The sequence below is a fragment of the Oryzias latipes genome, chromosome 18 (assembly GCF_002234675.1).
Source record: "Oryzias latipes chromosome 18, ASM223467v1".
NCBI classification, from domain to species: Eukaryota; Metazoa; Chordata; class Actinopteri; order Beloniformes; family Adrianichthyidae; genus Oryzias; species Oryzias latipes.
The window spans coordinates 19,298,242-19,313,302 of record NC_019876.2 but is presented as its reverse complement, the minus strand read 5'-3'; the positions used below and the strand labels follow the sequence as shown (position 1 = coordinate 19,313,302).

General features: G+C 36.9%; 1 protein-coding gene across 1 annotated transcript in view; it reads right to left on the bottom strand.

Annotated features, from left to right (window-relative positions):
• The window catches only part of actn3 (actinin alpha 3), a 41,547-nt gene extending 26,896 nt beyond the window's left edge, over positions 1-14,651 (bottom strand). The window contains exon 1 of the mRNA XM_004079863.4: positions 14,277-14,651. Within this exon, the coding sequence (XP_004079911.1) occupies positions 14,277-14,414 (138 nt within the window). The 5' untranslated portion in view covers positions 14,415-14,651. The remainder of the gene's footprint in view (positions 1-14,276) is intronic.
• Between the last annotated feature and the right edge of the window lie 410 nt (positions 14,652-15,061).

Sequence of the window (15,061 nt, the reverse complement as noted above, 5' to 3'; positions counted from 1 at the left end):
ATAAATAGCCGAGCTGTGGTACACAATTCCTGTCTGTCTGCCTGTCTGTGAATCAGTCCTCTGCATTTAGTATTTTCAGGTAATAGGGTCTTTCTGGTACAGAAAGATGTACGGTGTGTCCAATATATCTATGGACAATTAAAAAAGGAGAAAAAGAGCAGATGAAAATAAATGCAAAAATCTGCTAGCTTAAAGCATTGACTGTATGAAAGAACTGGACTAAGTGAGTGTGACTTCACTCTATGGCTATGTCCGAATTCCCACCCTAATCCCTAACTACTAAAAAACTATTTAGTGCAGGACTATGTAGTTCCCTGGATTTTATAAGAAATTCGGACACGACGCTTACTACTTTTTTTTAACGCCGAATATGACATCATCGATTTTACTAAGTTCAAATCTAATTGATATGAACGTTTTGGGACAATCGTGTGTGAATTCATTGTCTTCTGAAGATAAAAAAGGTAATATTTTAATTAAAAAATATTAAAATGGTTAAATAATTATTAAAATTATTAAATTAATTAATTGTTAAAATTATTAAAAATACAATTTTTTGCAAAAATTGTTCAGGCGCAGACTGTTTTTTTGAAGATACTTCTGGGAAATGTGCAGGGCACTCGAATTTGGAATTGTAGATTTTGACAGCACTACAAAATGGCGAACGCACTCTATAGTGAGTAGTAAAGGAGTTTGGACGTATAGACTTGCCTCAGATGGCAACCACGTGAAGTCAGTTCAGTCGCCATTTTTTTATGATTTGGACTTCACCATGTTGGAGCCAGACATGGTTAGTAAGCGGTAAATTGTCCGTGTCAGTCTGAGTCATCATTTCTATGGCAATAACTCTTGCCAATCAGCAATGAGCTTGTTGTCAGACCACACCCATACCACTTGAAAGCGGGCTCAGGAGAATCTGGCAATCAAATGTTTGGAACGTTTGACACCACGTACCTTTATCAAGGCAACTTATTGGCCAGATTCTAACTTGAATAACTTGCAATTAAGGAAAAATATGATTAAAAAAAAGAAGATTATCAAGAACATGTTAGAAATGTATCAGAGCAAGAATGGTTATTCTGACAATTTTAATGACTGAGTAATAGCTGTTTATTTCTCAATAGAAGTTCAGGGGATTTTGGCTTTTTTGAACCAGCGGGTACTTCCTATTTAAAACACAAGGGAGATGGGTAGCCAAATCTAGCTCTCTTAGTCAATGCTTGTGGCAGCTGTTTTGTTAGCTACAGAGAGAGAGAGAAAACAACATACTTAAGAACTGCTTTTTTGTTTTTGTTTTATTGCAAAAGATTTTATTAGAAAAAATGAGGGTCTTTATTTTTGTCATTTACATTTCTTAAAAAAAGAATTTGAACAGGTAAAAATTTATAACAGATCACTCTTGATACAATATCTAAAAACCTGCCACCCAAATCAAGAATAGGATACATTTAAAACAGTGTTAAAAGCCATGACATCTCAGATGCTGACAATAACCAAGGATATGCAGAACACCACATGACAGAAAAGTAACCACGGAACCATGACTTACAGCTTGGTTCATCAAATTTGTTGTATTTGTTGTTATAAAATAGGACAACATTTGCTTTTAGCTTCAGAGTACATTATTTGAGAAAAAGGAAAAAGCAAAAAAAGGAGACAGTTTCTTTTTATTTTGAGCTTTGAAAATTCTTCCTCCTTCAACCAAAAAAAATCCCATTGACGGCGTTACCACGAAGCAGCCCTCCAAAGCTAACAATTTTGTACAGAAATGTCAAGGTTAAGCCTTAGTGTGCATCCAAAACTTTGAAAGTGTGCTTTTTCAAGCCTTAATTACTAAAATACATGCCCTCTTCTTGTCTGCTGTTTAAATGCATTTGAATAAACATGTAACCCACTGTGCTCGTTTACACAGCTCAATAAACCTAGCAAAAATACTTATGATCCTGCTTTTGTTTTTGATAGCTCTTGTGCTTTAACAGACTGCAATCTTTTAGATATGTATGCAACCTTTTTACAATCATAAAACAAGCATTTATAGCTCTGTACGAGTGTAAAAATAGTTTCCCTGCACAAGGGACCTTGTTGACTAGAGCTAGAGTTTTCATCCACCTGTTCAACAAACATTTCCAACAGTCTACATCATATATCCACTCATGACACATTAACAACTCAAACCCACTTCCATGCACTGTGCAATGTGTACACTAATATAGGAAGACATAAAAACATAGTTCTCTTCTCTTTATAAAGGTTTATGTCCATCACAAACACATATATATGAAATATAGATATACATCTGTTATCACCGGATCTCCCACATTTCATGATTCCCTTTTTACTTTACCTTTTGACCTAAAAATGATCTTTTGACATTTGATAATAAGATTTTGACCACTCAAAGTTTGGGTATTGAGCGTTGGCATTTGTAAACAACAGAAAATAAAATAAGCATGAACCCCATAGCCTGTAACGGTTCGTATCATATTTGCAACATGCATTTCTGATTCCCTATCTAGTTGCACATCTGGTTTTTCTTAAGCCTTTCAGAGTAAACTATTTACATATATTGGATCAAATATTACCTTTGGCACACTAAAATACAAATTATTTATTATATATGTTATTTTTATGAACTTTTCCAAATCAGAAGTAAAAGGGACTTGCTTCTTTTGAGAGGTTCGATCTCTGAGGCACCACCTTTTGCTCCTTGTGGGTGCCGCCCATTTCATAAAGTCACCCTAGAGCCAGTGTTCCCCGTAAATCTGTCCTATTCCCCCTGTAAAAGTTTCCTAGGGGTGGGGTATTTTAACCTTTGTGCTATCCTATGACCCCACCCTCCTTACATTGAAGTGTTCTCCCTACCATGACAAAGGTGGATAAAGGTGGAAAGATTTCATGTAATCTGTGGACACCAGTGAAGATCACAAATCATTGAAGAAAAAAGGTTCAGAGCACTGTCTAGTGGGTCTAGACGACCCAACTCCCAATGTTAAAGTGCCTAGGATAGCACAAGGGTTAAAGGAGCCCGGCCACTATTAGAGAGAATCCGCTCTTTTTCATGGGTTGGGAATAGCTAATGCTCAGAGTGCAAAATACCGCTTTGGGGTTGTTTATTGTCAGGAATGAACAGCATAATCAGTGCTTTAATTGGACAACAAAAAGTGGTCCTCTCTTTCATGAAAATTGAAACATAAAACGGAGAGAATTGTGAATGTAAATATTGATCAATAAAAAGAAGTCAATGCCTTTGTTCAATGCGTAATAATGTGAAATAAGAAAGAGGGAGCTCAGGTCAAGTCTATAAAAACATTTAGTCATACATTGACTGTGTACTTAAAGTTATTTTAATTGGTGTACAATTATAACATTGAATTTTTTATTTGATTCAAAAATAGGCAACTAACAACAATGTAACAAAAAATGTGGCATTTTCCTGAAATGGAATAACTAGTCAGATGCCTCAGTAAAAGCACGTGGTCCCTGCTGAGCCGAGCTGAATGTTTGATTGACAGATTCTCACAAGCCGCTTTCAGAGGAAGGAGGGGTGTAGGCTACCAATAAGCTCACTCATGATTGGCAACTGTAGTTACCCTAGAAACGTGACTTAGACCATATTGGTCAATCATCACAGATTTGGCCTCTTTTCGCAATAGCCAGAGGTAAGGCATTTACTATTGGTGACGTCACACCTTCTCTGTCCAGTGATAACATATTTTAGCAATGGTCACAGACACATTGGGCCTGCTGTCAGATCTGGCAGCGCAAGAAACTGGGGGAGACTATTCAATTTGCCTGTCTGGGTGGATTGGGGTTTCAGTGTGGGCTTTGTCAATGGATTTTGTTTTCTAGCTGTTTACTCTGTTTGGCTTCGTTTATTTTATTCTGTTATGTTTATTTCTTTCTGCACTATGAGTGAGAGGGAGAGGATGATGACACCCTTGTGTTGAAAAACTTGAGTTCATATGATAAAGTCAGAGTGCATTCTGACGTATTGCTCAGTTAGACATTTCTAAGGATGACGCCTGACACTAGTGGTGCAAGTGCGCAGTGCAGGTGGACAGGTGCAGAACATTCCAATGATTTATAATTATTATGTCTTTCTTTTCTTAAAAAAAAGAAAAAACATTTTTAAGTTTCCGAGTCTATGGCTCTTTAGGGAGACGAATCTTCTGGATCAGTTCATTTCGAAGAGCCGTTCAAAAGACTGGCTCTTTTGGCTCTTTTTATATTTATTTATTTTAAAGAAGCCAGCCTGTTTATTCATTTAATCCTGGAAAAAAATCACAAGGCGGATTGATGGGCATAGATCTGGATCAGAATAATTCAAATACAAATTTCCAACCAAAAACTGAGTTTAAATTACTTTTGAAATATCAATTATAGCTTAATTTAACATGTGTGGACAAGATGTTAAAGTCTGATGTGGATTAATTGTAAACATTCCACAGCCAGCATATACAGTGTGTATGTATAAGGAGTGTGTATGTGTACTTTGAATTATGTAAATGATGCAACAGCTAAAACCTGGGCGCTGGAACCCCTAAAAGAGCCATTTGGTCCAGTTTCTTACTGACAATACATAGTTAGAGCCACAAAATCTCACTACTCTTTTGATTAAAATACACTTTTTTTCCGGGCATTCGGTCATTTGTTTATACACGTAACTTTTAAATATTCGCAATAATTAAACTAACAATGTTATATTTTTCAATAGGCTACATAACAATTTTGATTTATTTTAATCTCACAGCAGCACATTTAAGTTCCTTTCAAAATTAAACTAAACTGTCAAAAAAGATCCTTCTAAATCATTATATGTACTTGCACTTAATATAATGCAATTCTTTCATTTAATAACTTTGCTTCTGAACAGAAACTAGGAACTACTGTGCAGCAGAAGTTAAAAACATGAGCTTTAAACTTAATCTAAGAATAAACAGTCCTGACAATAGATTTAATTATCATTTTACACAGTCATCTGACAAACAAGTTGTTTTTTTTACTATCATTAAATACCTTATTAAAGAAAATAAACGTCCATGTTTTCTGCCCTGCAGTTCATTATCATTTAACTTGGGATAGCACTTTCCCTGCTCATTTCTAAATGGCTGCCTCTGTAAAATTTAAAAAAAAACATTTGGCGGGAAAAGTCATTTTGTAAAAATCATAGTGATAATAACCCACTAAGATGATTTTTCTTTTTGGTTTGTTGTACAGTTAAACTTTGTTTAAAATGTGTGGATCAAATTTGAGACAGTGGGTATTAAATAAGATAGCAAATATTTGCAAATATTAGCAAATATCTGTCAGTTTGAACTCTGAGCTCTTGACTTTTGCTCCGAACATGTCAAAATTCAATCATCCATCCACATGAGACTTCTACTAACACGTTTTTGGGAACCATTAAATATATCTGATGTTTACTACAATTCAGACATCTTCGTTTTAAAAAGATAGACAGAGATGGGTTGTAAATGAATATAATAAATTGACTACGTGTGTTTAAAGCCAAAGTTGTAACATCCTCAATGTGAATTAGTCAGAAAAATGTTTATGATAAATGACTTCGAAATGAGAACAAAAAAAACCCTCAAAACACTCAAAACACTACTTAGTTTGATTCATGGTGGAACTGGAACTTTGAAGAGAAAGTGTTTTTTACCTTAAATGCATTAATTTTGCTTGTAGCTGCTGCATTTTTTCTCTCTATCATTATTCATCTGCTTCATTTTCAACTAAAATTGATCAGAAATGCCACAAATTCCTTAACAAGGGTTATATCCCAACATATTTCTTCTATATTTAACCCTTGTGCTATTTTAGATGACCCCACCCTTGCATTGACGTGTTCTTCCTACCATGACAAAGGTGGATAAAGGTGGAAAGATTTCATGTAATCCATGGACACCAGTGAAGATCACAAATCATTGAAGAAAAAAGGTTCAGCGCACTGTCAGTGTGTCTAGATGACCCAACTCCCTATGTTAAAGTGCCTAAGATAGCACAAGGGTTAATCAACTTCCAGACTTCATCAAGGTTTGGCTTAACTGCATTAGAAGCACAGTCAGGTTAACCCCCAGATCATTAGAGTAGCACCATAATGGCCTCCAGTGAAGGGCCATTGGATTTGTCTACAATTAGAGGGTAAAAGCCCCAGTTGCCCCACTCCAGCCAAAGATGGAAATAAATGCAGGCATATGCATGTATTTCAAGTCAATTCAAAATAAGCTCACATGGATTCTTCTTGATAAAAAAGTGAAATCAGAGGTTGATTTAAGACAGCATGCATTCCACAAAAAAATAAATGAAAAATTGGGCTTATATTACAATTATTTCATGCAAATTGTTGCATTAGCTGAACACTCAAAGCTCCAACAATGTTTGCAAACCAGATTAATATGAGAGCTTTATAGTTGTCAAGGTAATAAGCCAAACACCTGCCATTGATTTACAGCATACAGACAGATAAGAAGAGGCTCCAGGCTGCAGCAGAAATATAACTTCCACTGGTGACACCATGTCAACGCTGATTAGGGTTGTCTTCATCAACAGCTTTTCTTAATTTCCTCTCTGTGACTTTGTTTCTCTTATTTTGAAACAAACCAAAAGAAGTCTTGTCTCTCCCAGCTCAGCAGAAACATTAGGTTTCTTTAGAAGAAATTGATCCACTTTGAAAAGTGTCATCCATATGGGGACCGTTTGTTTTGACACAACCATCCGTCTGCATTGTCAAACTAACCGTCATTAACCCTTGTGCTATCTTAGATGACCCCACCCTTACACTGACATGTTCTCCCCACCATGACAAAGGTGGATAAAGGTGGAAAGATTTCATGTTATCCATGGACACCAGTGAAGATCACATATCATTGAAGAAAAAAGGTTCAGAGCACTGTCTTGTGGGGTTTAGTTGACCCAACTCCCAATGTTAAAGTGCCTAGGATACCACAAGAGTTAAAGCAAACACATGTTGCACCTTCATGCTGCTCTGTGTGGTGTTTCTCTCACAATTTTGTGGCCTGCGTCATAGTTCAAAGTTCAGTCTAAACTTAGCATCTGCACACACCTAAGCAGAGACACACCATTTCTAGATTAGTCAAATAAAAGGATCAATCAAGAGGAAAGGCGGAGGGGAAACAGAAAACAACAGCTTATTGTGGAAAGAAATCTAACCAAGTACCAAACAGAAATACCTTCTAGTTTCAGCAAACTGAAGAATTAAGAAGATGAAAGAGTTCTCTATTTCGTTTTGATAACAAAAACAAACCACACGTTGCAGACAGCAATACAAATTATTTAGCAGTTACTCAAAAAATAAATGGTAGAGCTGGTCCTAATAAGGTAATTCCTTAAAGAACAAAAAAGGACAAAAAAAGAATAAAGTTAGAAACAAACTTTACAACATAAAACAGAAATTTTAAGAATAATCTATCATTGATTTTAAAAAGCACCTAAAACTAAAAATATGTTGCTCATTTCCTGATGGTTCATTTAAATTAGGGACCAAACTGATCAAATTATACACAATAATAATAACACAATACTAGAAGTGTATTTTCGAAACCATCACAACATTTCTAAGTAAATATGGTTTCTTGCAACAAACTAAAAAAATGACACTTTTGTCCTGATTCCTTTCTGGTTTTCATGATGGGCTGAACATCTGCAGCAATCCCCAGATCTTAGTTGTAGGCAGGACAGTCAGACACACACCTGAAACACACTTAAAGCTACGGACACACTGGGCATATTTCCATAGGCAAGACACTCAACCCCACATTACTTCTGGTAGCTATAAGCAGTTTAAAGCTACGGACACAGTGGGTAGGTGACGCATGTTCTTGAACGTGCCTTTAGTCCATTGTGTTCACACTGGACGAAGCAGTTTTTCTTTCTACCGTTTACTACCGCAATATCCACTATCCATTGTTAAAGAGCATACTGTGAAATCTTGAAGTGGTTCAAATGTCGCAAATCTTGCTCCAGGCTTTTTCTTTCACAGCTCTATTCCCATATATGAAAGACTTGGTGTCATTTTTCTGGCCGGGAACAAACTGGATTGAGCCTGCCTGACAAACATGTTTGTACTCTCGTCCTGTTCATCTGAGATCTAAGATCTAATTTCGAGATCTGAGATCTAATTCCAGGTTGAATTTCCAGGGATAAAAATAATCTCTAATTTCCTAAAAACTGCTGATGCTGACTTGTCTGTTGGTGCAGGACTTTGTTCCACTCTCACAATTTAAAACTTCTTAAAAATATTGTAATTTGGCATTAAAGTGTATTTTTTAATTACTAAATAAAACATACAGAATAACTTTATGATATTCTTGCACACACAACATCTAGCTTTATCATCAGTTTGTTTTTTTCCTCTTTGCACCTGCCAGCAGCTGAACTGACACCATGATTGATTGGAGAGAAACGCTGGGGATCATAGAGGTTCATGGATGACCTCAGCAGCACTGCCTCCATTCTCACCTTCAGCTGTGGAGCCACGGGCCAGCCAGATGAACTGGTACCAGTAGTTAAAAAGGATTTACTGCAGAGAAGCTGTCCTGAATCGGATGATTGGCGGAGGCCGGGAGGAGGGTTAGGTCTAATTTCAGGCTACATCTTTCCAAAACTCTTTAGGCAGATCTGCGCTCAGCTAATTCATCTTAGCAGAAACCTTGACCATGAAGACATACATGTGAAACTGATCTAGGGGCTGTATATAGCAACAGCTAGGTTTCCCAGCATTCATTTGGCCTAAAGAGCAAGTCACAGAAATGACCTTGTGGTTCCTTCTCCGCCCGCCACAAAATGAGGTTCTTCAACACTAAATGGAGCAGAGTTTAAGGTTTCACTTTGAAGATATGAAACTTGACTCAGAGCAAAACCATGACTCATTCCTTAAGCATGTTTCATCATTCAGGATGTGCTCTTATGAACACAAAGAGCTAGGAAGAAAGCTTTTGTATCATCTCTAAAACTACATCCCAAACAAGGTTTCAGGTATATAAATGTTTATATTAACGTTGTCCAATTAGCAATATATGACCAAAAAAATAAAAAATAAAACTCTGGAATTTGGATCTGAGCTGAAGATTTTTGGAACACTTATTCTTCTCTTTTTCTTGTTTTTTGAAGCAGCAGACTTTAAAATGACTATCTTCTGCCAATTAAAAATATCAACTGCGTTAGTGAAACAGGAGCTTAATTCAGATTGTTTTTTTGGTTTGTTTTGTCTTGTGTGTTTAGTAAGACTTGTAGCTCAGGCTGTTGGATAATTGGAGCAAAATAGCACAAACACTAGATTTCGGACTCTTAGCATTTAGACGAGGGGTGACGTCTTTTCAACTGTTGAAGAGCTCACAGACATGGTGGCGTCTTGCCCTCTGCATTTTCAACACATTTCAACACATTAAGCCTTAACCCCATGACTAGATTTTCATTTTTTCCATTGTTTGCTGGAGTGGTTCATTTGTAAAGCATGTGATAATTTAAAAAAAAATGCATTTGTTTTTTATTTTTACCAACCCTCTGTTCTTTTTTACAGTCCTGCAGAACTGCTCAAGTCAATTCATTTCTGCTGTGTTCACATCATAGATTTAGACACTGCTGCTGTATCGAGTCACAACACACACAAAAAGGCAGGTTTTCATGGCATTAACACATAGCACAGCAGCCAGGTCCTCAGCCTTTCCTCCATGCAGTCTCAGAGGACTCCCGGCCTTGCACTACAGCTGTTTATAGAAGCCTCCATACATGGACACGGCTTCTGGAATAGTAACTGCTACCCGATCTGCCTGCAGACTCTCACCTGTCCGCTTACGTAGGCCCTCTAAAAGATGCTCTCTGATGAAGCTCCCAGTGCTGATACACTGCACCACAGCTCTTTAATGCCAGTGATTTTAATACAGGTCAGGTCAATCACCCACTGCTGAGCACGGCGTAAGGTTCTTTAGTGGTTTTTAATTAATGGTTCAAGCCTTTAAATCTACTTGAAATAATGTAATTAAGGGTTAATGCAAGACAAAAAAAATGTTGGCACATTTTAAGTAAGAAAACTATATTTTCTAAATGCATAAAACTACTTTTGTGTAACATTTTATTATAAGGATCCTCAATTAATGTTGCTAAATGCATAGTTAGGTATTAAGTAACTAATAAAAAGCATTAAAAACCACCTTTACTTTGCATTACCTTAATGCATTAGTTAATATTTAACTAATGTTTTATAATTCAACTATACCTAACCTTACGTAATACATTGCAAAACATTAATAAAAGTTTTCCAATGCAATTTCTTCAACATATAATGAATACATACATTATGCTTAAAAATTGCACAAGGTAACATTTGTTAGTGCTCTGTAAAATATTAAGTAATAAACATTAGTAAACTATTTACTAATGCAACTGAATACACTTAGTAATGCATACAAGTTTTATATAAGCCCTTTATTTAATGATTCATGCTTAACTATGTATTAACTAACATTATTAAGGAACCTTCATTATCAGCCTTTAAAAATACTTAGTGTTACCAACCTCTTTAGTGTTGTTGGTCTGCTGGGAGAAATGATGGTGGAGACCTCCAGGCATCACCTCTAAAGCTTGACTTTTAGGTCATCTGATCTCTAATGCCATCTTTACATCTTGGGATGTAAAGTCACCAATTGTGTCTGAGTGGAACAAGTGCATGACAGCAAAATCTGACATTCTTTAATAAAAGCAAACTGGACACAGACTTTAGTCGAAAAAGAAATGCTTCAGTATGTGTCTCTTCAATTACTGCAGTCATGCTGTTCAACAGAAACAACTGAAGAAGTATTTTGAAAGAGTGAAAAACTGATGTTTTTATTTATTTTGACAACTAATTCTTAAAAGAAATACTTTTTTCAAGTCCATATTTAGCTAATGATGTCAGGAAATGAGGACTGTCGTGAAGGTTTATTTCTGATCGAACTTGCTCAGTTTTCAGGAACAACAGAGAAATGGAGAAAACCTTTCAAGAATAAATGCCAGTTCTTTTTGTTTTTAACACTTTTGTTTAGGTGCAAACTGCAGGAAACTGTTGCCTCCAGTCATCTGTCAGTGAGGAAAGAAGCTCTTGAACTTTAGGGGGAATATGAAATCTCCTCTGGAGGAATGATGTGGCGGTGTGGACTCACTAGAGAGACTAATCGATATGTCTGTCTAACTCCCACACAGCCAGCTGAGATGCTGGAAGTTCACAACAAGATTAGACCAGAAGAAACCTAAATATGCTGCACCTTTAGATGTTTCCTCACACGTTCTCACACATGAGAACATTACGTAATGTAAAGTATCACATTTCTAAATATGACATGGTGAGAGTCAAAGCATTTGGCCAATAATTTATAACACAATGTAATCACCGTTTCCTAGATGAACCAATAGGAGAGTCGATAACACCTCTGAGCGATAGAGAGGAAACTTGACTGAGCAGCAAGTGGTTAGCAGAGGAAATCTCAAACTCAAACTGAAGAAGACCTCAGTCACAGTGATGATCCTTCTTCTTATTGACTTTATTCTTTCAGTTCACCACACAAACTGGTTTGCTGGGAGAAAGGATGGATGTGATGAGAAATCTTTCAGGGATCTGGTCTTTAAACATCTACTTCACTCATATATGTCTTTTTATCTGATTAAAAGTTTGTCTGTTCACACTATTTTCAGTGATCTCACTCCACAAATTATTCCAGGGGGTTTTAAGTCATCTAGATAAAACCTTCTTTGCATCTTCTTATATGGAATACTAACTTCTGGTTTTGCAGTAGACAGATCTCTTTTCTCTGTTTCTGCTCTTTACTAGTGCGAAATCAAAACAAGCTGTCAATCATTACGTTCACAATCTCAAAAAGGCTTCATGATACACAGACCAAGATTGTACAATTCAGATATTTGAATTATTCTTTAAAGCTGTATCGGATTCTGCCCTGATCTGTGTTGACAAACACTTTACAGCCACGTCGAATGGTGGGTGGCTTTTTCCGCTGAAATTTCAAGGATAGAGCAGACAACAGGTGCTGTGAAGCTTTGCTTTCATATTCACGACACTCTGCTGTGATGCGCGGGCTATATTCACAGGCTGATATCAGCTCCTTGAGTTGCATTTTACATGCCGACAAGTGCTGTGAGGGCCGTGACCTACTCCACAGGGAGGATGGAGGCTAAAGACCACAGGCCTGCTTCACTACGGAGGCTTGATTTGAGCAACTAACTGCATTAAAAAAAATTGTAGGTCCACCAGACACATAAACACAGTGAGCAAACTCCACCAATATTTAACACAAAATACTGATAATAAAAAATGTTCCTGAGTGAAGAAAAGACTGGGGATGGACGGAAGGAGCAAACCTGGAGCCAAATGATTATTTTTAGCATCATGTTTATTTGGAGGCCTGTGAAACCTAGCCGGGGGCATACATCCACCAACCTCTCTCTAACATCTGTTGAAAGCTCTCAGCCTGTCACTGGGCTTCACAGGACATTCCATGTCCAATGCAGATTCACCCAAGCTGCTGTCATTTTGGTACTTTAAGTCAACATGCGGCCATTTTTCAGATAAAAATTGTTTAAAAAAAAGATAAAAGTTAAAAATTATTGCAAATAAATTAGATAGCAAATAACATGTAAAAGAAAAATTAAAAAGTAGTATTCAAGTAAAAAAAAAAAACCTAATGTCTGTGCAAAGTGCTGTAGCATACCTGCGGATTTAGCAAAATAATCAATTTAATTTGGATACAAGTATTTACTGTTTTTGTATAATCAATGAAATAAGATCATTTGGAAGATTGTAAATAAAAATTAATAAATGTACTGTCCTTCCAGACAAACCTGTACTAGTGCAAAGAGTTAACATGCAACATTCACTATTTAAATCAAAACACTCCAGAATCAGAGCACGAAGTATATTTAAAAAAAATAAAAATATAAAAAAACCTTGAAAAAAGCAGCTTTGAAGACCCAGCAGTATTTACATCTAAGAATAAAGTAGCATTCAAGGTGTGGTACAACATTGGTAATTTTTACAAGAAAACCAAAGTCGGGTGTAACAAAGTTTTATATCATGAAGAGAAATAAAAACCTGAGATTATTTTTAAAGTAAGAAAACCTCATACGGTAGAAAATTTGTACCTGGATGGTTGTCCTTAGCAAAAGTAGTATATTTAAGGGAACTACAAGTATAAATAGTCTATACTAAAAGCGAGAAAGTAAACTTGGAAGTTGACTTTTTTATTCACTGTCTATTTATTGTAAGCTTAAAATGTTTAAATTTAGTCTGAGCAAGTATTCAGTTAGTATACTTCCTACACTATGTTTACATGCTCTGTTAGTATACTAGCTATACTTACACTCAAGTATATTTAATAAAATAAACTTCTAGTGATTACTTTTTGCCAAGTGTTAACCAAACTATTAGCGATGAGCTTTTTTTAGCTTAGGCTCAAAAGGAAGGCCCGATAACTACAACACACACTTACTCACACAGAGCTAAAGCTAACATGAAGCTATCACGCAAATAAAAAATAGATGTCACGAAGACAGACAAATTTGGACTTGGAGTTTCTCACCGACACCTGGCACACCTGTATTCTTGACTGTGTTGCCATGGCAACAACTGGCTCTTTTTTTTCTCAGAATAATATAAGTAATTTATGAAAAAAAGTCTAACAGTGTATGATTGGTATTTGCCTTAATAGGCCTTCTCATACATTACTATCTTTGTTCATATATTCACTTGTATTTCTTTTTTTTAAATAGTATCATTTGTTTTAGCAATTGTATATTTTAAATTAAAGCTCCTAAATTTGTTTTTCTTAAATAACAGCTAAAATGCTCCCCCCTCCCCAAAGCTTTGGCTCTCAAACTGTCACAATAAAATCTTAATGAAAATAAATTAAATTTGATTTAAACATTTTTTTAAATGACTTCAAAAAGAATGGGGAAGGCAGAATTATATTTAGACAGTCTGCAAGGGAATCGGGGGGTGACTGAAAGACAACACTGAGAAAGTTCGGGCGCCTAAAATATCTGCCCACACAGCTTCAAGTAGGACTGAAGGGCCAGGTGCATCAGCTGCCAAGGAACCAGCTATTTACTGTGCTCTTCCAAGATTTAGCCTAATACTCAGGCATCAACGTGAGTGGAACTCAGAATGCTAAAGAATGGGGCAGTTACGGCGGTGTGAGCAGACGTAGTTGTTCTGCATCATTGGGCACAAGCACTCATCTTCACAGGAGAGCCAGCACATCCAAACCCACCTTCCTCTGTTGCTTCTCCCAGGCTGGGTCCAGCAGCAGGTCCCGGTCCCAATCATCCTCCTGAGACATGTAGGTCTCCTCTTGGTGGATGGAATAGGAGTTGGTGTATGTTATTTGGGATTCAACAGCTGTCATCATTCCGCCTCTGTCAGGACTTCAAAAGTCCCCCACAGCTTATAGTGTGGAAAAAACAACAACAACAAACTCAGCAGTAGAGACGACTTGGTGAGGGCAGAAGCCTCCTGGAGATGAGGAGACAGTTATGGGCGGCTGAGACCAGACTCCACTGGTGAGAGGTGGCTGTGCGGAGGTGGTGCTCTCCCACTACCAGAAGACCCTGCTAACAGGTGCTCCTTTCCTGGTCAAGTGTCACACGTGACCACACCCCAATATGTATGAGAACCACAGGCCTGGGTGTCAAGTTCTGAGCCTAAAAAGGGCCAAAAGGAGGGGGTTAGTGCGTTGTGGGCATGGACGAGGACTTGTGAATGGTGTGGTGGTGGATGAACTACACCTCCTCTCACCAGTGAGAATTTTATGGGCCATGCTATGCACCTGTCGCTGTTAGTGATCCTCAAAACAGACATGTTCAATCTTAAAGACCAACTCCAATGAAATTTTTATTTTTAACACGTTCTTTCAGCAGGTATCTCATAATGGAGGACATGTGTAAAAGAATTTAAGATTAAATCTTCATTTCTGAGTATTTCTTTATTCAAATCACGTTGGATCATGAAAACCAGATGTTTGAAAAACTTGGACACCTGACGCATCAAATGCCATGG